The 21,545-nt window shown below is 44.2% G+C and overlaps 1 protein-coding gene and 1 long non-coding RNA gene across 2 annotated transcripts in view; one reads left to right on the plus strand and one right to left on the minus strand.

The window, feature by feature from the left end:
* Nucleotides 1-8,650: 8,650 nt before the first annotated feature.
* LOC111065209 overlaps nt 8,651-21,545 on the minus strand; it is a 72,550-nt gene continuing 59,655 nt past the window's right edge. The window contains exon 3 of the long non-coding RNA XR_005968304.1: nt 8,651-8,684. This is a non-coding gene — a long non-coding RNA (uncharacterized LOC111065209). The remainder of the gene's footprint in view (nt 8,685-21,545) is intronic.
* On the plus strand, nt 19,080-19,500 carry LOC111065205 (histone H3.3-like type 1). The gene is made up of 2 exons (XM_022353246.2): nt 19,080-19,258; nt 19,330-19,500. The coding sequence occupies exons 1-2, from the start codon at nt 19,154-19,156 to the stop codon at nt 19,462-19,464; spliced, it is 240 nt and encodes a 79-aa protein (XP_022208938.1). The 5' UTR covers nt 19,080-19,153; the 3' UTR covers nt 19,465-19,500.

Consider the following 21,545-nt stretch of genomic DNA (forward strand, 5'->3'; position numbering starts at 1 on the left):
GTTGCCTGCCATTTGTTTGGATTGTTTTAAGCATGTTTAGAGTGTCAGCACCGGAAAATGCAGTGGGGCGGGGCGGGGCGGGGGGAATGTGTACAAACGGAAAGTGGAAATTGTCAAACATGCAGTGCCCAAACCCAGAGAGAGAGAGAGAGAGAGAAGTGAGAGCGGGCGAGCGGCAGAGACAACTAATCCTCTGGCGTCTTCAGCAACAAGTAAAAAATGTTAAAGTAAAATAGCAGAAATAGCCTCAAGGAATTCCCATTGCCACTCCCACCCACCACAACATTGTCTCATTTTCCGCATTTTGGCCATTTCCATGTCCATTTTGCTTTGTTTTGCAGCAACTGCATTTAATGGTGCCATCCACACACACACACACCCACACTTACACACCCATAGAGAGTGGAGTGCGGGGCAGCTGTGTTGCAACATTTTTGGACTATGCCATCGTAATCCTCGTTGAAAATCTCTTGACATTTATGATGAACGATTTACCACGCCATTCCAAATTAAAGCAAAACAACAGCAGCAGCAGCAGCAGCAGCAGCAGCAGAGCCCAGCAGCAACACATTTCGATCTGCACTGGGAAGAGAGAAAATATAGAGAAACACCACAGACAGCAGGAGACAGAGAGAGAGAGAGAGAGAGAGTAGCCCAACGAGTAGAGTGGAGTGGGAGGGCAGGAAGGAGCCAAAAAAAAAAAAAATCGAATAAAGCACTCGACAATCATCGGAATGGCCGCCTGGGTGGCATAGCATAGTGAAAATCCATGCCACATGCCACGCCCTTTGCCCATTTGTTTTTATGCACAGCTTGTTTTTAGCCCCACTCCCCTACCTCCCAGCCACCTCCACCAACCACACCCTATGCCCAAACTTCTCTCTCTCTTTCGCTCGCTTTTCGTTTTTCTGACAGTGTTGCAACATCAACAAGGAAAAGCGAGTCCTGTTCCCAAAAGTGTATTCTGAACTCTGTGTCTGTGTGTGTGTGTGTCTGTCTTTCTGGCTGTGTGTGTGTGTGGGGAAAGTGCATCATGCAGCAAGCAAAGCAAATGCCCCATAAAACAAATGTGCAAATAAAAATGTTTATAAACAGCATCGCATCGCACAGCGGAAGGGGAGAGAGAGACAGAGAGAGTGTGAGAGTGAGAGGAGCACAGCACTTCAGAATTTTTGGTATGTGCATGACAGCGATTGACTCTGAAGGATCAGAGGAGCAGAAGGGGAGTAGGTGGAGCAGTAGGAGGAGTATGAGCAGCAGCACGAGCAGCAGGAGAAGAAGCAGATGAAGCAGGAGAGGAGCAGGACAGGAGTAAGAGTAGAAGGAGCAGGAGAGGAGTAGGAGCAGCAGAACAATCAAGGTGAAAATTGCTCGATAAGATGTTCCCTGCATAACAGAATGATTCGTGGGCTAATGACACAGCAAAGAGGCCACAAAATGTAGTCAATAGTGGGGGGGCTGGAGGATCTTTGGAGTATGCTGCGGACCTGCCATGATTGGGAGGGACACTTTCAAAGGCGCCACTTAGCACTTGCAACGTGGCGGATTTAATCCAGATTTATCCAGGATTAGCCACAGACTGTCATCGATATGGTTTGCTTTTTGCTTAACAAAAGGAAACCAACGAAATAAATGTATGAAAATCCATGCCATTGTCTTTGCGCTCAAGCATCGCATGCCATGCCGCATGCCGCATGCCCCGAACTTGCCACCATTTGCTGTCACAGTTTGCTTGCCTTTCCCGTGCCGCAAAAACTCGTCTGAGCACTCTATCCAGCAGCGCCAGAGAACTAATTGCCACGCGGCTGCCCCACCACCACCACACCAGCACCAAAAATTACTTCATTGACTTTGTCGAGTCCGCACCGCAGCCTTAGCCCTGCCACTACCCCCCAGTCCAAACAATCTGTAGATTTCGGTTGTCTGATAAGGCGACCAAAAAATTTGTCTTTGATTTACATGAGTCGCCGCAAGTCGCGAAGCGACGCGACTCTGACCTTGCCACAAGCTGTGGGCTGTGAGCTGTGGGTTTAGAGCTGTGTGCTGTGGGCTGCTGCTTTGGAAGTTCGTTGCTTGGTTTGAGGCTTTGGGGTAGTAGGCGTGGCACACCATAAACACTGGCGATTATAAATGACTCGGGAAGGGAGGCCTTGAAGTCCGTGTGTTGGTGTTGGCACATAATTAAGTGCCTAGCCGCAAACTGTGTGGCAGTGAGAGAGTGCCAGCCAGGGAGTGCAGCAGCATTCAACGCATGGCAGGCTGCAGAATCGAACAAGATCTATTCCTCCTTTGTCCATCATTATTATATCCAGCCAAGGAGTAGACAAAAGCAAATTCATATCTTTGGCTGGCATTGTGAGAGTTTGAGCATCATTTGAAAATGCAATTAGATCACAGAACAAGGCACACAAATCAAGTGAGGCGAGTAAAACAGGCAAACTCGGTAGTAAGGTATGCAACCAAACACAGGGACTGAGACAGGGACTGGCACAGGGACTGGCACTGGGACAGGACTGAGACAGGGACTGGGACTGAGACTGGGACAGGGACTGAGACAGGGACTGGCACAGGGACTGGCACAGGGACTGATACAGGGACTGAGACAGGGACTGAGACAGGGACTAAGACTGAGACTGGAACTGAAAGACTCGCAGTTGTTTTTATTAAGCCACTCCCCGCTGGCCGAGCAGGCAGCCCGCATGGTAGCAGCAATGACTGGACGCATGCCTGTGATTGCCAGGGCACACACACACACAAATACAAACGCACTGGCAGCACTGGTCACTGGTCAGCACTGCTCAGCACTGCTCAGCACTGAGACGGAAAGGAAGTCAGTTCATGGCGGCAACATTCGGAAGCGGAAATGAAGGCATCCATTATGTATACCCTAACAAAAGGGCCGCAATAACATTTGTCAACTCCAACGCCGAACTCCAACGGCAAAGTCAGAGGTCAGCAGTCAGCAGTCAGTGGAAGGACAGTGGACGAGAGCCTGCATTGTTATCCATCTATATGCGCTATCTATGTGTATGTATGTGTGCCTGCCAATGATTTCTTTGATTCCTTTCAGCTTTTGATTTTTTATTGCATTGCCCCGAAAAGCAGGCAACAGCTGCGGGCACTGCCACTGAAAAGAAATACAAAAGGAATGAACTTCGCAATGGAACTTCATTTGATTTCCTTTCATTTGATTTGATTTGATCTTTGATCCTGCGAACTCAATTGACTTGGCAACATGCAACATGCAACTCCATTGTGTGCGTGCGCGTTGCTTTGGGGATTTAATTTTGCATTTTATTTGCCAGTTGACCATTGTCCTTCAGCGTATTTTCCACTTCGCTTTTTTTTTTTTTTTTTTTAGACTTGGCGTTTTGCTTTTGAAGCACTTCTTTTTACGGCCAGTATTCCTTTTTTTTTTTTTGTGTCCTAATAATATTCAAATATAATGTAAACAATGTGCTGCTGGTAAGTCAACGCAAAGTTGTCGCTTCACTTGGGGTCACGATGGAAGGACCTCAAGCTGTGGGCCTCCCACACAGCTCTCTCCGCTTCACACTCTCTTCCGTCACCCGTCTGCTTCTATGGCCCCAACTGTGGGCTCATAGTTTTCACTCAACTGTTTGCATTAATTTGATTCCTTTTTGGCCACCGTCTGCCGCCTACCGCCTGCCCTCCCTCTCTCTCTCTCTCTCTCTCTCTCTCTCTCACTCACTCTTTGGGCCTCGTTTTGTATTGTAATATCCGGCCGCTTTGGCCGCGCTTCCTGGCCAAAAGGAGCACAGGGCAGGCCGTTCATTTTTTATTCAGTGCCGACCTGTACCCAACCACCCAACCACCCACCCCCCGTCTCACGCTCCATCTCTCTCTCTCTCTCTGTCTCTATGGGCCAACTTTATGCTGCGCTTTGTTTGCATTTTCCAACTCATTAAGAGTAATTCGCTTTGCTATTCGTTATGTTTTTTTTTTTTTGCTTTGCCTTCTCCCCTTCTCCTCTGCTCCTCTTCTTCTTTTTTTTTAATTTTTTTTTTTTTTGCATTTTTTTTGCATTTTTCATTTTCAATTTGCTTTGCGTTTTTCAACGGCGCTGGAAAGGTGCTCGAGTGGAAATTAAACACGCCGCAAGCACCGTCTACGGGCCACGTCCCCCCACAACCCTCCCCTGCCACCCTTCTCACCTGACTCTGTGGCTCTGTTTCAGTTTCTGGCCTAAATATACAAGTATTTATTGTACGAGTGAGAATAATGACCAAAATAAAGTGAGGCAGAGAGAGAGCGAGAGAGAGGCTGCCGCCAGAGCGATTCAGTTAATTAATCATTGCATGAAAAATCACTGTATCCAGTGGACCGCCATACAGAATCAGGGGAAAACGTTAAATGGCAAAATGGAAACGTGAATCCAGGCAATAATAGAGAGCAGGGTGATATGCATATGTGTGTACATACATACATACAGTGTACATATGTACATGTATGTATATGTACATGAAGACACTTGCAGCTTGAACAGAGCAAAAGCGCTGTTAATACTCCAAGTTAACAGCCTCTTACCGCTGTCGGTTACAGCTCTCTGTTAGCTGTCTGTTACCGCTCTTGGTTACAGCAGCTCTGTTAGCTGTCTGTTACCGCTCTTGTTTACAGCATCTCTGTTAGCTGTCTGTTACCGCTCTTGGTTATAACAGCTCTCTGTTAGCTGTCTGTTACCGCTCTTGGTTACAGCTCTCCGTTAACAGCCCGTGGTCGCTCTCGATTACAGCTCACTGTTACCTCTCTCTCTCTCTCTGACAGCACTCTTACGATCCACATGGCTCTCGAGCGGCCTTGGCAGATCAGATTAAACGTAGAAACCCTCAGAGATGTGAGGGAGTAAAATATACTGAAGAGCACTGATAGGCCTGAATGAAGGCGACAGACTGTGAAGGATCACACTGACTAACATGTATGCGGTCTCTTTCTTACTGTTATTTGCTATGTTAACTCTACAGACAGACACTGTTGCACTCTCATGGGACAAGTATGAAGAGAGCGCTGCGCATACATACATGCAAGACGTAGAAAATACAGCCATAAATCTAACGTAGAAGATCGCACACTGACTGACTGACTGACTGGCTGACTGGCTGACTGACCCCCACTGGTGAGGCACGAGTGAGGCAGGGGCACAGTCATGCCTGTGCATGACATACACATGTTGCCAGTGTGGGAGAGTGTGTCGGGTCGCTTAAATTACGCACGAGTTTGTTGAACAAGCCAACAAACAAGAAAAACGACAAGAGGACAACGACTGGCGGCAATGTGGTCAAAACACACATACACCCTTAGCAGCAGGAACAGAGAGAGAAAAAAAAGGAAACGGAAAAAAAAAAACAGAGCTGGAAGCAAGTGGAAGGGGAAGCAGCAATGTGACATGTACAACAAGGCGAGTGGCGACTGGCGACTGGCGACTGGTGGCTGGCCACCAAGTATGCGCAAGTAAGCGATATGCGATGAGGAATGGCAGACAGGAGGTGGCCCCCGGACACAGACACGGATACGGATACGGACACGGACACGGGCTAGAAGAACGGAACAGAGAAACGGCTGCGGAACAGGCGCAGATATGGCGACAGTCAAGCAGTGGCCACTACCCACCCACTCGTATGTATCTGTGGCACAGTGGCTGGAAACAATGGGGGATGAGGCACTACCCAAAAATGCTGGAGCATAATCTACAGCTAGGCGGTTGCTTCCTGCAGAGAGCCATAAGAAGGTGAAGCCTGCTCTAGGGCTGATCATTTGCCTTCCCTTCCATCCAACAAATTAATGTCTGCAAATATCTGGAATGTTGCCCACAGTGCCGTGGCCAAACAGCCCCCAAGGGCAGTCTTGAGCAAGCAACAATTTGTGGCACTTGAAACGCGGCAGTTGTTGCCCTGCCCTGCCCTGCACTGTCCCAACTCTCCACCCACATGAAGCGGCCCTGCGACGGAAGGAAGTCCAAAAACTAATGCTAATGTATGTGTGAGCCAAGGCTCAAACCTGAGGCAGTAGCTGGAGCTGTAGCTGTAGCTGGCGAGCCCGCAAAATGTTCGTATAAAATAAATAATCATAAAATAAAATATAAATAAAATGACAAATTATTTCCGTTTCCGTTGAGCGAACTTTTTGCGAGGCGTGGGCTTAGGCGGCAGCGGCGGCGGCGGAGGAGGAGGAGCAACGGACACGGACGTCGTGACCAGACCTGCTTTTCGTATGTCAGGGGAATACACACACAGATATACACAGAGAGAGAGATAGAGATAGAGAGAGAGAGGGAGCGAGAGAAAGAGGCTAAGCGAGTGCAGACAGGCAGACAAAACGAGTACATGGTAGCAGAGCTAGTGGGGGGAAAAACGTGCAAAAGTTGGCTAATATATGCAGCTGCCTGCCTGCCTGCCTGCCTGCCTGCCTGACTGCCAGTTGCCAGAGTTGCCCCGATCCTGTCCTGACAGCAACAGCGGGAGCAACAGCGAGTGCATAATGCGACCATCGGATGACTCTTTTATCTTGAGTTGTGTGTGACATGGAGCGTATACGTGATATGACCGTATACCGCCCACCCCCCTCCAAAATAATCCTAAATCCACGCGGGTGGGCCCCAACATTTTTATGAATCGATAAATGAACATGTTGCGAGCCCATTGCCAGGTCATTGCTCATAATTCTTAAATTAAATATTTACACACAACCAACTGAATTATTCTCTCTCTCACTTTCTGCCTTATAATTAATAATTATTTTATTACCTTGACAAACAGCCAAAAGAGCAAGCCGAAGAGAGAGAGAGAGAGAGAGAGAGAACAAAACCGCTTGACGAATACTCTACAAATGAATTTCATTCATGGCAAAGTTGTGCAAATGAAGTTCTGCCATTCAAATCATTATTTATTTCAGTGCCGTTCCGTTTAATAGGTCTGTAAAGTGATGCTAGGCAGTCAGTCGCAAAAACCCTTTTACTTTACCACAAAAAGAAGGGCAAACACACACACACACACACACACACACACACACACACACACACACAGCAGAAAGCTACAAAATTATGACCGCAATTTTGGGGCCAAAATGAAATGCATAAAACAAAATACGCAAATGGCACGCAAAGTGACCCCGAGGCGGCGTCAAAGCGCTCTAATTGGCCGCAGAAATTGAAACGACAGAACATGAAATGGTTGGGAGGGGGGGGGGAGGTGGAGTGCGTGTGACCACAGGGAAAGTCAAATCTTCCGAATCAAAAAACTCAAGTGTCATAAAAGAAGCTTCTAGCACTTTGTGTTTCGTGACAATATTTTCGATCAGTTGTTTCCACTGTTTCCTTTTCAATTTTATTTATTATGTCTTATGTCTTTTCTTATATTCATTCAATTTATTTATAATATTTATTTTTTTTGATTATTATTCATTTCTTATTTTCATTTTATTTTATATTTATTTAATAAATATTTTCATGCTTAATGTTGTTTAAAAATGGATCATGATAATCATGATATGAACTTCTCTTTTTAAAATTTCTCTTACCAAAATTTACGTAGAAAATAAAATTAAAAATGATTAAAAAAAAGCGCCTATATATTATATAGAGATAAATCCTTTGTGATATATTCTAAAATACTAGTAAACCCAAAAATGCTGGACCAATGTAAGTTTTAAGCACAGAAAACCATCTACCATATTATTTGGTATTTGGTATTGTCGAAAATCGTATCTTAAAAAATGTATTTAAATGTTCGTATGGCTGCTGCTTGGAGAGGATTTAAAAGGGATATATGGCTGCTGCAGATAATAATTATTTGGATTTACTTGCGCTAAATGGCTAGGGTTCCATTGAAAATTTAATTAGTATTAATTTTTTAGTACTAAATATTTTTTAATAATAATTAATAATTATTAAAAATAATGTCGAAAACAGTTTTGAGCATTTTCGAATTAAATCCCATTTTTAGCTGCGCTTTCTGTGAACAACTTTCAAAGAGCAGCTTCCCGTCTGTCCTGGACCTAAAAGCTGGGAATATTCTGCTGCAGAAATCAATTTGGAATGCATATTTTTGGCTGCATGTTGAGTGCAACGTAAGGCAGCGTGGCAGAGTTCAAGGACCAGCCAGCGCTTGAAGATGCAGGCCAGGGAGGCGGCCTCTTGAACTTGTTTCGCTCTGTAAGCACCCCAAAAAAAAGAAACCCCCGCTGGAACCAGCCGCCCGACCAACGGGCGCGTAACCTCGTTTCGTATTTATCAACGACTCATCATTGTGATGGAACGGGTCCTGTCAGCGAGCAGCTGAGCCGCGCCCCGTGTCGAATATATATGCATTATGCCTGCCAGCCTGCCTGCCTGCCTGCCTGCCCGCCAGCCAGCCTGCCCCTTGGGGGCGTTGGCGGCCACTCCCGACGGCCTCTTTTTGTGGGTCCCACGATAGAGTCACTGGCAGCTCAAAAATGGCGTGCCGGGCAAAAATTAAGCAAATAAACTTGTCAACACATTCAACTTCATTATCGAGCTACAGGCCATAGTGCTACCCGCCACAAAAGGAGGCGCCACAGCCGCTCCTTCAGAGACTTACCCGACTTTAACTTTGTTTCCTTTCTTTTCCTTTTTTTTTTTGTTTTGTTTTGCTTTTTTTTTTTTTGCAGTTTTTCAGAGTTTTTCCGGGCTTGTCCGCTCGCAAAAAGACCTGAAAGGAAAACAGAGAGACAGAGAGAGTGAGTGAGTGAGAGTAAGAGAGGGAAAAGAATAAAAAAAAAGAGCAGGAGAAATTATTACCCAGGGGCTCAAGGCTCAAGGATTTACCACAAAAGTCCCCTGGAACCGAAGCTGGAATATTCATATGCTTGCGAGTATTTGTGGTTTAATTTAGAGCGCCCCAGCGATGAGCCTTCACCAAAAAAGGGATAAAAACCCCAAACAGATTTCACACAAAAAAAAAATAAAAAATAAAAGAAAAGGTTCCCGGTCCCCAGCCCTCTTTCTCTGTCCCGTTTTTTTCTTGGGGGGGTTGGGCTGGCCGATGGGGAGTCTGTTACATTTTCTTTTCTCTGTGTCATCATAATTTGCGAGTCCCTTGCCAGATAAATCATGAAATTTTATAGTTTTACAAGCAGTTGGACATTTAATACCAGACGATAATCAGGCGAAGCAACAGTGGGGCAGGGCAACATAAATCCTACACAGCCTGCACAAAAAGGACCAAAAGGACTGGGGCCGGAGCATCCCAAACAATTTGCGCAAATATTGTTGTTTGCATATCCACACAGAGAGAGAGACAGGGAGAGAGAGAGAGACAGGGAGACCAGCCCCATCGATATGGACATAGTATCCATCGATGGACCCATCGATACTCGTGCACCCCATCCGCTGTGGCACACAATGAGGCAAGGCGGGGCAAGGCGAGGCGAGGCGGTGAGCAAACAAATTTATGACCCAACCATAACGAGCAGACAAAAAAAAAAGCAGAGAGAGAACGAGAGAGCAGTCCTGTGAGTCCTGTGCTCTGCTCTACGCTACGCTCCTTTGGTGTGTCCTTTCTGCTGTCCGTTGGTGGCGCGAGTGAAGTGTACATACATATATATATACATATATAGAAAGTACTACATAATAATCATAATAATAAATGGCAATAAAAATGCTACAAAGGAAATTAAATTTCGGTATCCGCCAAACCGAATTTCAAAAGTGCACACGGGAAACGACAACGGCAACCGGAAAGGACTTCTGCTCCAAGCAGAACCCAGCAGCGAACGAACGGCGGACGAACGAACGGACGGACGGACGCCAACACTTTGCGGCCCCTCAAATTGCCCCCATAAGCTGTTTAACTGAGTTATTAAAGTTCAGCGAGACGGGGCAACCCCCAGGCCAAAGGCCAGGCTGGACTGGAGGCCATCCAGTATCCTGTAGAAGGTTCTGAGCTCTCTGCTGGCTGCTGCTCAGGCTGCTGGCTGCTGCTGCTGGCCAAGTGGTTCGTTCGAGTTCAAGTGGTGGATGGCTATATTAATGTTAATTAATGTTAAATGCCTAGACGCTTGGCAAAATCATTTGCACCCAAGCCCCAGTCAGGTTCTTGGAGTGTCCTGGACATTTTGCAGCCACGATTCAACGCCTTCAATTGGCCATCAACATCATTAATAATTTTCACAAAATTAGTTCAAGTTGTGAAAACGAAGCACCCACCTCCCTGCCACCCTACTTGCCACCCTACCACCCACCCTACCTTTCTACCCTCCTAACTACTTCCTTTCTACCTCCTGCCAAGCCCGGAAGGAAGCTGCTAGAATCGAAGACTGCCAGATACTGAGGCAAGCTCTAATTTTAATCTGCACGTCAAAATTACCATGACACGAAATTTAAATACAGTGAGCCAGCAGATTCCACTTGTTGTGCTCCTTGTTGTACTCCTTTCTCCTTGCAGAGAAGACAGCATATTGTTTTTATGGGTTGGTAGTCCAAAGAGTCTTTTGAATTGGCACTGAGTTATTTTTCCTTACTTGCTGAAATTTCACAAAAAAAAAATACGACAAAATCTAAGCCAAATATGATTATGCTTTTTTGATACTCTCCCATAAACTGATCTCTGCAGCTAATTCTATACTCATTTTCGGACATATTTTTATTAACTAGAAAGTTTCTTCACTGCCTCAAAAGTCGATATAGACATAGTTCTATATAGTTACTTGCTTCTATGAATAAAACAATTAAATCTAAAAGATTATGACTTTACTTCTTATTTTCTTTACCATATTAATTTATATATGGTATTTTATATTATATTTTATTTTATTTTTTATATATTTATATTATATATATTTATTTTATTATAGTTATATTTGAGTTCTTTTATTTTATTATTATTATTTATTATATTTCATTATATTTTGTATATATTTATATTATTTATATTTATTTTATTTTATTTATATTTGAGCTATTACATTATCCATTATCCATATGATCCTAATTTCTAGCTATTTATTATTATTACTGCCATATATTTTTAGCTCTTAATTCTCATAGTTCTCCTATGAGTTCTTTTTTTTCCAAATAAAATTTTGCCTTCGCTTATTCTGACCTCTGCCAAATTTCTATTCAACTTGCCCTAAAAATAATATATATTTTTGAAATGATCTAAATATGTTTCATTTCTCCCCTTTAGCAGCTAATCGAACAGCTATGTGGCAAGACATTTGCTGGCTTGCTGGGTTTCCCAAAGGTTTCTGTGTTAGCGTTTCACTGTGGCATTATTTTTGGAAGGGTCAATTATGGGACTTCCTGCTGTCACAGCCAGTCAGGGGAAACAAAACCCACACCTTACCCAGTACTCTGGCCTTTGGGCCAGAAAAAGAACCCATTAGATGAAGAGGGTGAAGCGGATGCGGAGGAGCGGAGAAGCAATGACGATTTGCTCTCACACTCCACAATCCATACGAGAGTCGAGTCGGACCATTTAACGAGCTGACAATGCCCTCCCGCATATAAAGAGCTTTTGTTCCTTCCCCTCCCCAACACACCACTCCCCGCAACACTCCTCTAACGACTAACGTGTAACGAAAAGGCGGTGGGGGGTGGGGCGATGCCCTCAAAACTGGGGCGTGGCCATATGACGTGTGACAAATTTTTGCGGTTGGAAAAGCCGAACAACCAAGAGGAACTACAAGCGGTGAGCGGAGAGTGGGGTGCGGGGTGCGGGGTGCCGGGGAAAGGATATGTGTTGCACGTCTGTCTCCTTGTCCATGGCCGGAAAATTGTTCAACATATCCGGGGAGCGTTGAGGTCGGTTGCCCATTGTCCAGAGAGCCAGAGAGCGGAGCGGAGCGGAGAGCGGTTCACGTCAGTCGAGGCAATCCCCTCACCCCCTGCTTCGCCCCAGTCACCCGTTTTACTTGCAGTTAAATAGGGCGGAAAAATAATTGAACCATTATCAGGCAGTAGCCAGCGCCAGCGCCAGCGGATGGTGGGGGTGCGGTGGGGGGGGCGCCCAGCGGGAGAGATACTCAATTGGTATGCCCGGATTTTGTGCCATTCCTTTTCCCACCTTTTCCCCCCATCGATGTGCATAAATTTTTCGGCTTGTTATGCCCTTCAAGATATGGCTATAATGATTTTGGTATGGGTCTTGGGCATGTACTCAGGGAACCTTTGGCAGGCAGTACACTCAGAGAAAAATGGCATAGCATTAACATAAACACAGCCATATTTAAATGATATATTCGGCTATTAAATAAATAAATAGTTTAGGAAATTAAATAGAATTTATTTTAATTTAAACCATAAATAAATAAATAAATAAAAAATATATAAATAATATAAATAAAAAAAAATAAATAAAAAAAAAAATAATAAAAAAAAAATTAATAAATATAAAAATAAAAATAAAAATAAATAAATATAAATATTCAAGCTAAATATACAACGCCTAAAAACAAGTAAAATATGTTAATTCGATTTGTGAAAAATTTATTTAATTTAATTATAATTTTAATATTATTATAATATATTATAATATTATAATTTAATTTAAATATGAAATATACATATTTTTTATAACAGAAATAATATTTAATTTATATACATATATTTATCTATTACGCTATTTATATTTTATATTTATTTTATTTCACATTTCTTTCGAAATGTAAGTGAAAATATTTTCTTTTTACAATTTTCACGCTCGATAAAAAATATATTAGCTTAAAAATGTAAATCTACTCCAATGCTGAAAGTGTATTTCAGTCTTCGTTGCATCGTTTTGTGCAATGTGCCAGACACTTGTTTCGCCTTTGGTTTATTGTGCTTATTACAAAATATTTAACACCATGCAGGAGCGACCATGCAGGACACGGGACACGGGCCACGGTGCCAGGCATCAAAGTACAAGGCGACTGCTCCCACGTCCACCCCCACGCGCACTCCACTCCCTCTTGGAGTCGACCAAAAATTGTTGCCTCATTGTAAAAATTTATGTTAATATTTTAAATTTTTATGCTGGCATCCTTCGCAACAGAACTCCGCCGAACTCAAGTGAACTGTACGGCTGGGGCCGTAACAATATGCCATTCGTGGTTTCGGGCCCATAGCCATGCGGATATCGCCCACATCCACACCCACACCCACTCCCAGTCCCCCCGCCCCACACTGTATACTGATGTTGTTGGCCATGGTCCGGGTTCTGGTGGCCTGGCTCCAGCTCCGGCTATGGGTTGGTCCTCCCAGGCCGCTTGTAAAATGTAATGTAATTTCTACGCTGGCGGCTTTAGGCCATGGACGTTGGCCAGGCCATAACGCACACACACACACACTGGGTACTGGGCCAGCACACACACACACACACATACCGAGCTGCCTGTTAATAATGCCCTGGTTGGAGCCAAGTTTTGGCACGGGCTCGCCCCACTCTCTCTCTCTCTCTCTCTCTCTCTCTGTCTGTCTTTAAAGTGTTGGCCATATTTTTAAAGAGCCGCCCACAAACTGCAATGACAGTTAATGTTACTTCTCGCCTGTTACTTCCGATTCGCGGGTGGGTGAGGGGTGGGGGGCTGACGCGGGGCATGCATGTGCAGTCGGTGAAAATTTTTATAAATATTTTAATGCTCATATTTTATGCGCATTTTTCATGGAAAGCGAAACAGCTTGAGCGGACACAGAGCGGCACAGCGGTTTGCCATCATTAATTAATCCCAAATACAAAAAAAAAAAAACGCCTCGTTGATCTGGCCTACACTCAAAGAAAATGGTTTACGTACGAGAAATATTTAAAGCAATTGGAATTATGTGGCTAAAGTTTGAGTTTGTTTGTTTGTTGGTTTGAATATTTAAGGTAAACGAAATTGTATATATATATATGTACATATACATGTCTCTTGATTGTGTGTGGCTGCACGTCCAAGGGGCTAACGCCCATGGGGTAGGCAGGCATAACGCCCACCGTTTTGCGGCATGTTGTTGCGTTGAGCCTCATTAAGCGCACTTTTGTCCTGCCATCCAACCAACCAACCATCCAACCAACCATCTATCCATCCATCCATCCATCCATCCATCCATCCATCCATTCAGGGCTCCAGCCGGATCTCTCTGTCCGCTTAAAGGCGGACATGGACATGCCTCTCTGCCTCTCTGCCTCTCTGTGTCTCTGCCTCTCTGCATCTCATTCCTTCTTGCTTGCCATAAATTATTTTTAAATGCATACTTATGTGGATTTTTGCCACGCGCTGCCTGCCCCGCGACAACTTTTCATAATTTTTATTTACATGATGCGGTTGTGGATGGGGGGTTGGTGGTGGTGGGTGTCGGTCGTTGGGTGTTGCAGGGGCAAGGTTGCCTGGGCTGTAACCGCATTAAAATGATTTGCAGCTGCGGCGTTGAAAAAGGGCCGAAAGAGCAACAGCAGCAGCCGCAGCAGCAGCCGCAGCCGCAGCAGTGAGCAGTGAGCAGGCAGCTCGGATGTCTGATGCCTATAAAAGCCGACATAACGGACATTGGACATTGCAATGGCAAAAGTGGCCAAGAGGGCAAGAGCGAGGCAGCGAGTGGCAGTGGCAGTGGCAGGTGGCAGCAACTGGAGGCAGGCAGGCAGGCAGGTGGCAACTGGCGGCGGCAGGGAGTAGGCTGTTAGCCAGGAGGTGCCAACAAGAGGCAGTGGCTGGACCGGGCACCGGGCACCACCCCCAATCCCGATAAGCAGGAACCAGAAGCCAGCCAGGAGCAGAAGCTTCGCGTCCAATGGCATCGTGGCATCGTGGCAACGTGGCAACATTCACCACACGCATCACTTGCCACACCAGGGCAACAGGCGGCGGCGACTGTTGCCGACTCTCTGTCAGCTAGCAGCGTCATCTGGCGACACTTCGAATGCCACTGCAATTTGTCGGCAGGTCATTTGAAGGGCCGCCGCCACATGGCACAGGCGTGTGGGTGGTGGGTGGTGGTTGGTGGGGGCACACAGAATAAAGCTAGAGCTACGTTTAAATTAAAGATTAATATTAAGGGGGAAATTTTGCACAGAGAAATCAAGGTAGCAAAAAAAAAATACGCCAGAAATTGCTTTGACTTTGACTTTGGCATTGCAAATTTTGTATAAATATTTTTCTTATTATTATTGATTATATTTGTAGTTATTTTATTTGTGTTTTTATTCGGAACAATTGCTGGGCATAAATGTACTACAGAAATCTGCAGGATTTTCACTGCCCGAATTGACTGCCAGAATAATTTCTTCATGCAGTTAAATCCACGTTATATTTCTGAATTTCTGCAGCCACTCAGGACAACACAATGCGATACAGATACATTTGTGCATGGCAAATAGCAAATGTGTTAGAGACCAAAGAAAATGCTCGTCTGGCCTGCAACTCAGTTGAAATACAAAATAATAAAAGAACTAAAGGCTGAGCTGCCACCATAAACCCCAATTGGAAGTGTAAATACATAAGTATCCATCAAATGAGCAATGCGTAAGTGCAGCTACGTTTGAGCGGCTCAATTTGAATGGAAGCAAAGAAGAAAGATTTTTTTTCTGTCGGGGAGAGAGTGAGAGAGAGGGAGCTTAAGGTTGCCAGGACTCGCCCTAAGCCCCAACCCAACAGGACTACAACCACTACAACTACTGTATTTCCGTTTCAATCTAATTATTATCAAGTTTTTCCTTTACAGATATTCCTCTACCCGCCCCTCCACCGCCCCACACTGCTAAACTGATTCTGTTGGCCATATGGCGATGGCATCGCGAGCGTTTGCGATCCTGCAGCAATCTGTTCAGTAGTAAATAATGCCACATCCGAGCATATGTTTCCGTGGGGCAAAGTGGATGGGGGGGAGTGCCTGCAGTTGCTGCTGCTACACAGACACAGACGAGGAGGGACAGGGGGCAGGGAGCGCTGGCGGTAAGCCAGTGTAAGCTCTTCCATGGCTTCGTGGCTCCATAGATAATCCTAGCCCGCCGCCTCCCCCCCCCTCCACCGTATTGGTTGCCATGTTATATATATTTACTCATATTATAAAATATAATTGCTGCCATTTTCTGTCGTATCCTTTCGTGCGGATGCGAAGCGGTGGGGGGGCAAGTTGCGCTCTTTATCAATGGATTTTTAATTGAGTTTTGTTTGTGGAGCGGATCTCTCGATTGCGTTATGGGATATGCTTGATATCTGGCAGACTCCCTGACTCCCCGGCTGCCTGCCCGCCTGCCACCCTGACTGCCTCACTGACTGACACCCCGCCTGCCTCACCTACTGCCACCCTGACTACCTCCCTGCCTGCCTGACTTGATGGCATTTTAAGAGATACTCCTCCACACACACACACACGAAGCAGATGCATGCATGGCAGACACAGAGAGAGAGAGACAGAGACAGAGAGAGAGACAGAGAGAGAGAAATTAGCTTAATTATTTATTTTTAGTCATGGGAAAAGCTTTTGTCTCCCACTGCCACTCCCTCTTCCCTATCGCCACTCTTGGTTTATCTTTCAACTAAAGCGGAAATGATGAACTGATTAAATATTCAGAATTTGATGACAGTTCTCCCCTCTGGCTTTCACTTTCACTTTCCCTTCCGCCTTCCGCCTACCCTTTCATTGCATCCCCCTGCCCCATCCACGCTCATTCGCTTAACCACATCCATCGATTTTCAATCTCTGGCCAAGTGGAAATTGTTGTGAAGTTTATTTATTTATTCATTTTCATCTTTTGCAGCTCTGACTGTGATTTTTATGCTGCCATCTGGCATTACTTAAGTGCCATGCCGTGCCGTGCCGTGCTGTATCTGTATCTGAGAGATATATGAACCTCATAACTGAAGCATTTAATTACTTAAGCAATTCACCTTGTCCCGTGTCTGCCTGTCGGACTGTCTGTGCGGTTAATTTGCGGCGATTTGTTGGCATCTGACTGCCACTTCACACAGAGCGAATCCCACAAAATATGAGTGGAAAAATAAATGTAAGAAAAAACACGAAATCAAATCAAATCAAATAAAATCAAAATGCACAAACCATTTAGAATAAAATTTTAACTGAAAAGTTGGGCAACGTTTGGTGTTGTGTTTTTTTTTTTTTTTGCTAAGAGTAAAATTTAACGTTCTTTGATGTTTGGCAATTTTGTTAGCTTAAAGCTGAAACCACAATCAAATTTGAGTATAAATTTTCCTTTTTGTATGAGCTTTGGCTGATCTGAGCCACAATTCTGACAGATACTTCGGATATTCACACGTAAAATTGTAAATGCAAAATTTTTAATATATTATGCACATAAGGGCAAGTGGGCTGTAGGTCTGATTGTGCAGATCAAATAATCATATTTTTTATTTAAAATATATTTTAAAACTATTTTTAAAATTCCAAAAATTCGCCAATGCGTGACTTCTTAGACTGTCATAACTTATTTTTCGACATTTGCAGTGCCTATATTCAAAAAGATTCATTGGCTAAACTGAGAATTGTATGAACCTTTATAAGATAATTAATGCAAGTCGATCTAATGGCAGTAGCCTCAAGATATATTGCGCGAAAGTTTTTTTTTTTTTTTTTAATTTTTGTTTTATTTTTTAGGGCTTTAGTGGCATTTTTGCTGGCATTTATTCGCAACAAAAAAAACCGATATTAATAATTAATATTGTGCCAGGAAAATTGTGCTTAATTTTATAAAATATCCAACGAAATTTATATGGAATATGGAACATAAGAAAGAGCTCTGTGTGGGCATGGGGTACATCTTGTATTGGGTTTATTTGCCTCACTGGAATGGGATCTTCTATATGTCAATATAGTTGGAATTTAAATCTTGTGAATCTTGTGGCATGTTCAGACCCCACCCCACCCCCACCCACACCCCCACACACAGCCTCAATCGAGTCAAGGCTGTGGCCAAAAAAGTAGGCTGCACATAGCAGAGTATCCGTATCCGTATTGTGGGCGTTCGTTGGGGTGGGGTGCGGGGGGGTGGGGTGTGCTTTTTTCACTTAGTTGCCGGCTTTTGCCTTTGACATTTTAGCCGACCACTAAAGCCGTCAAAAGCAACAAGAGAGAGGGGGAGAGAGAGCGAGGTACACAGGCAGCGGCAGTGGCAGTGGCAGCGGCAGTGGCAGTGGCAGCGGCAGCGGCGTTTAATGTTAACGCTTTGTTGCCGATGCCATGCCCTGCCCTGCCCTGCCTTCTGCCTGCTGCCTCCTGGCTGCTGCTCTACTTTCTGCCGCTCTCTCCCTCGAGCTGCTCTTCCTCTCTGGTGTTGTTCACATACTTTAAATTCCATGACTGCTGCTTTCACTGTTGGTCTGTTGGTCTGTTGCTCGCTAACCAAGTCTCGATGTTTTGCCATGCGACTCACATACACGAGCGAGCGAGCGAGAGCGAGTGAGGGACTGTTGGGCTGTGCCATAAACGAAAAATGGCTGCCCCGTGACTCCAAATACATGCACGTATGCGTACATGTGTGTAAAAAGTATCTGTGTGTGCGTGTGTGTGTGCGTGTGTGTGTGCGTGTGTGTGTGTGTGGTTTTTGCTATAAACTAAAAACTGAAAACTGGAATTTCAATTCAATCAATTACGCGCTAATGCACTACAAAGTGTTGTCCATTATGCAAAACAATAATCGCCCAAGAGCCAACATCAACAGCGAGAGAGAGAGAGACAGAGAGGAACAACAAAACAACACAGGGAACGCAGAGAGCACAGGGAGCACAGGGAACCCCAGTGAAACCAAGGGAAACCATGGGAACACAGGGAACCCAGACAACCCCAGATACCCACAGAGAACCCCAGAGAACCCAAGGAACCCAGGGAACCACAAACAGAACAACTACCGAGGTGTAGCAGCAGCAGCAGCAGCAGCCACCGCCAACCTTTGACCGAATCTGAGTTCGAGTCCAAGCGCTTGGCAATAATACTATGCAGAAGCAGGCCAGAGGCAGTTGCCAGCCACCAACTGAAAGAATCATTAATTACATACCATATAAAAATGAAGCAGGAAGGATAGCTACAATTGGATCAATGAAACTGTGTGGACTGCTCTGCTTGATCTAGCTGAGACGCAACTCGATTGGAGTCTGGCAATCTCTAGCAGTCAAAGCAGGCGAAAGTATTTCTGTGTCGTATAAGCTGTGTCGTAACGTTTCGATTTGTTTGTTTGTTTGAGTTGAAAAATAGTTTCGTACTACGAAAATGGATGCACGCAAAGGCAAACAGCTGCCACGCAACTGGGCTGACAAGGGCTTGTTGCAACAGCAGCATAAACCATTCGAAGCTGCCGCCATTGAGCTCGTGCATGTAAGAAAAATCTTCATCTCTCTCTCACTCACTACCCTGTGTGTATTTACCGAGCATATTCGCACTTGCAGCATGCCTATGAAAATGATCCCACTGGCTTGTTTGAGGAGGCACTTTTTTGCTCGCAGCTCGGCCGTCATGAGAACATCCAACCAAAAGATATCAAGCTGGCCTGGCGCATACGTGGCGGACGCCTAAACCACTAAGGCACACGCAGCTTGGGCTATTTTTTTTTTTTTTTTGTATACATACATATATGTACATATCATACATACATACATCAGTACATATTTATTGTGGATTGTGGGCTGCACTGGAACACACACGAAACGCTGCACAAATGAGTTTATTTTTGTGTTAGCTAAATACATAAATTGGTACATAAATTCTGCTATTATTTTATGTATATTTAATATATATGTATATGCAGCACTGTTTTCTTGCAGTGTATTCTCGGCGTAGGTTTTAACCCATTTGGACTGGACTTTTGCGTGAGAGATCTTTTTGTGTGACGGCTTGAATGTCAGGTGGATGGGTGGATGGGCGGGAGGTTCTGTGTAGCAGCTGCCTAACCCTTGTAACCTCTGACCTTTTAGCCCTTAACCCCGTTCTCCCGCGCTCTCTACTCTGTGTCTGTGTGGCATTGTGTTTGCCTCCGTTGACAGGCGAAAGAAAAATCCATTGAAATTCAATTTAAAGAATTTTGACAAACGTTTGTCATGAGACCGATGCCCCGATGCCCCCTTGTTGACGTTGATGTCGATTTCGATGCCAATGGCGACGACAGCTTAAAGAGTCATCTCTCTCTCACTCACTCACTCTCTCTGAGGGTTAGAGAGAGAGAGTATGGGAGGCAGGTTGGGAATATGAGAGCAGGTAAATGCATTGTCATTCAAGACTTAAAGCTGACAACAAACCCCTCCCGTGAAAAAGCCTTGCGGGGATTTCTGTCTGAGCTTTTGGTTTTGGTTTTGTCAGGGGTTTGTTCGTTTTTTGGATCTCTGTGCTGCTGCTGCTGCTGTTGCTGTCTGTCATACAATATACAACAACATTGTATATTGTATTTTTGGCATTAATGTAGCCTAAAAATATTGCATAATGTGTGTGTCTGGCTGTGTGTCTGTGTGTGATGAATCGATTAGCTATGCTGACAAACGGACTATCAGCGGCCATCAATCACTGTCATTTAGCTTCGCTGATACTTGGTACATGGACAGTCCATTTATGGCGATTTACTAATGAAAATCGATTGACTGAGCAAACAAAATCTTAATTTAAAACATTCATTTGCTATATTTTTAAACAATTTATCTATAATAATCAATTGGTTTTTTTTTTAATTTTTCATCAACTAAAAAAAGCTACTGACAAATTTGGAGTTTTGCAGCAAGTGCTAAAAAAAAATTATTATATATGAAAACTAATTCCAAATAATTTTCAGTTCCAAAAAATTATCGCGAATAATTTTTTATTTTGAATTAATTAATTAATTTTTCAAATTAAATACAAGTAAAAACAAGTAAAAATCGATAACTAGTCGATACTTCCGATTTCCGATAAACTGCTGCTAAAAATAGTGGTAAAAAGCAGTATGAGCATAACAGTATCGACGAAGTATCGATAATATTCGAAATTTGATTTCATCATCGAACAAATCAATGATACAAATTTATTTTATTTAGAGCACTGAGCATCGATTATTATTATATATTACTATTACTCTGTAAATTCCATAGAGATACCAAACCCACCAAATCTGATTCAATCAATAGATGGAAAACAATGCAACCCCACAGCAATCGATTTCTTATCATGTGCAGCCCTCTCGATCCGATAGGCGGCCAACACAATCGAGAATCGAGAATCGAGAGCCCGTGCAACCACACTTGTTGTGTGTTGGAACCAAACCAGAACCAATTATCACAATAATCTTCAATAAAGTATATATTATATTACCCAATTAGAGTCCACCCCACCCCCCCAAAACTCTTGTCTGTGACTGACTCCACACACAGCGAATGTCCAAAGCGATGTGCCTCGGTGAGGACATGTTCTCGGGTATCGGATAGGGAGAATTCGAAGCTTTTAAACTACTTCAAAACACACACACACACAGAGCACAGAGCACAGGATGAGGAGAGACACATTTGAAAACGTGGGCAAGGGGAAGCTGCCCTTTGGGCCAGCAGGGAGCGGCATTTGAGCCAAAAGAATCAGCACTCTCGACTCTCAAGTTGAATCAACTTCTGCCTCTGCCTCTCTGTCTCTGTGTCTCTGTCTCTGTGTT

This window comes from Drosophila obscura, unplaced genomic scaffold (genome assembly GCF_018151105.1).
Source record: "Drosophila obscura isolate BZ-5 IFL unplaced genomic scaffold, ASM1815110v1 contig_73, whole genome shotgun sequence".
NCBI lineage: Eukaryota > Metazoa > Arthropoda > Insecta > Diptera > Drosophilidae > Drosophila > Drosophila obscura.

Bases quoted from the DNA above. Each gene is read 5' to 3' on its own strand.
- LOC111065205 (XM_022353246.2), top strand. From the start codon at position 19,154: ATGGATGCACGCAAAGGCAAACAGCTGCCACGCAACTGGGCTGACAAG. The intron at 19,259-19,329 runs GTAAGAAAAATC...TCGCACTTGCAG, and splicing joins CCGCCATTGAGCTCGTGCAT to CATGCCTATGAAAATGATCC.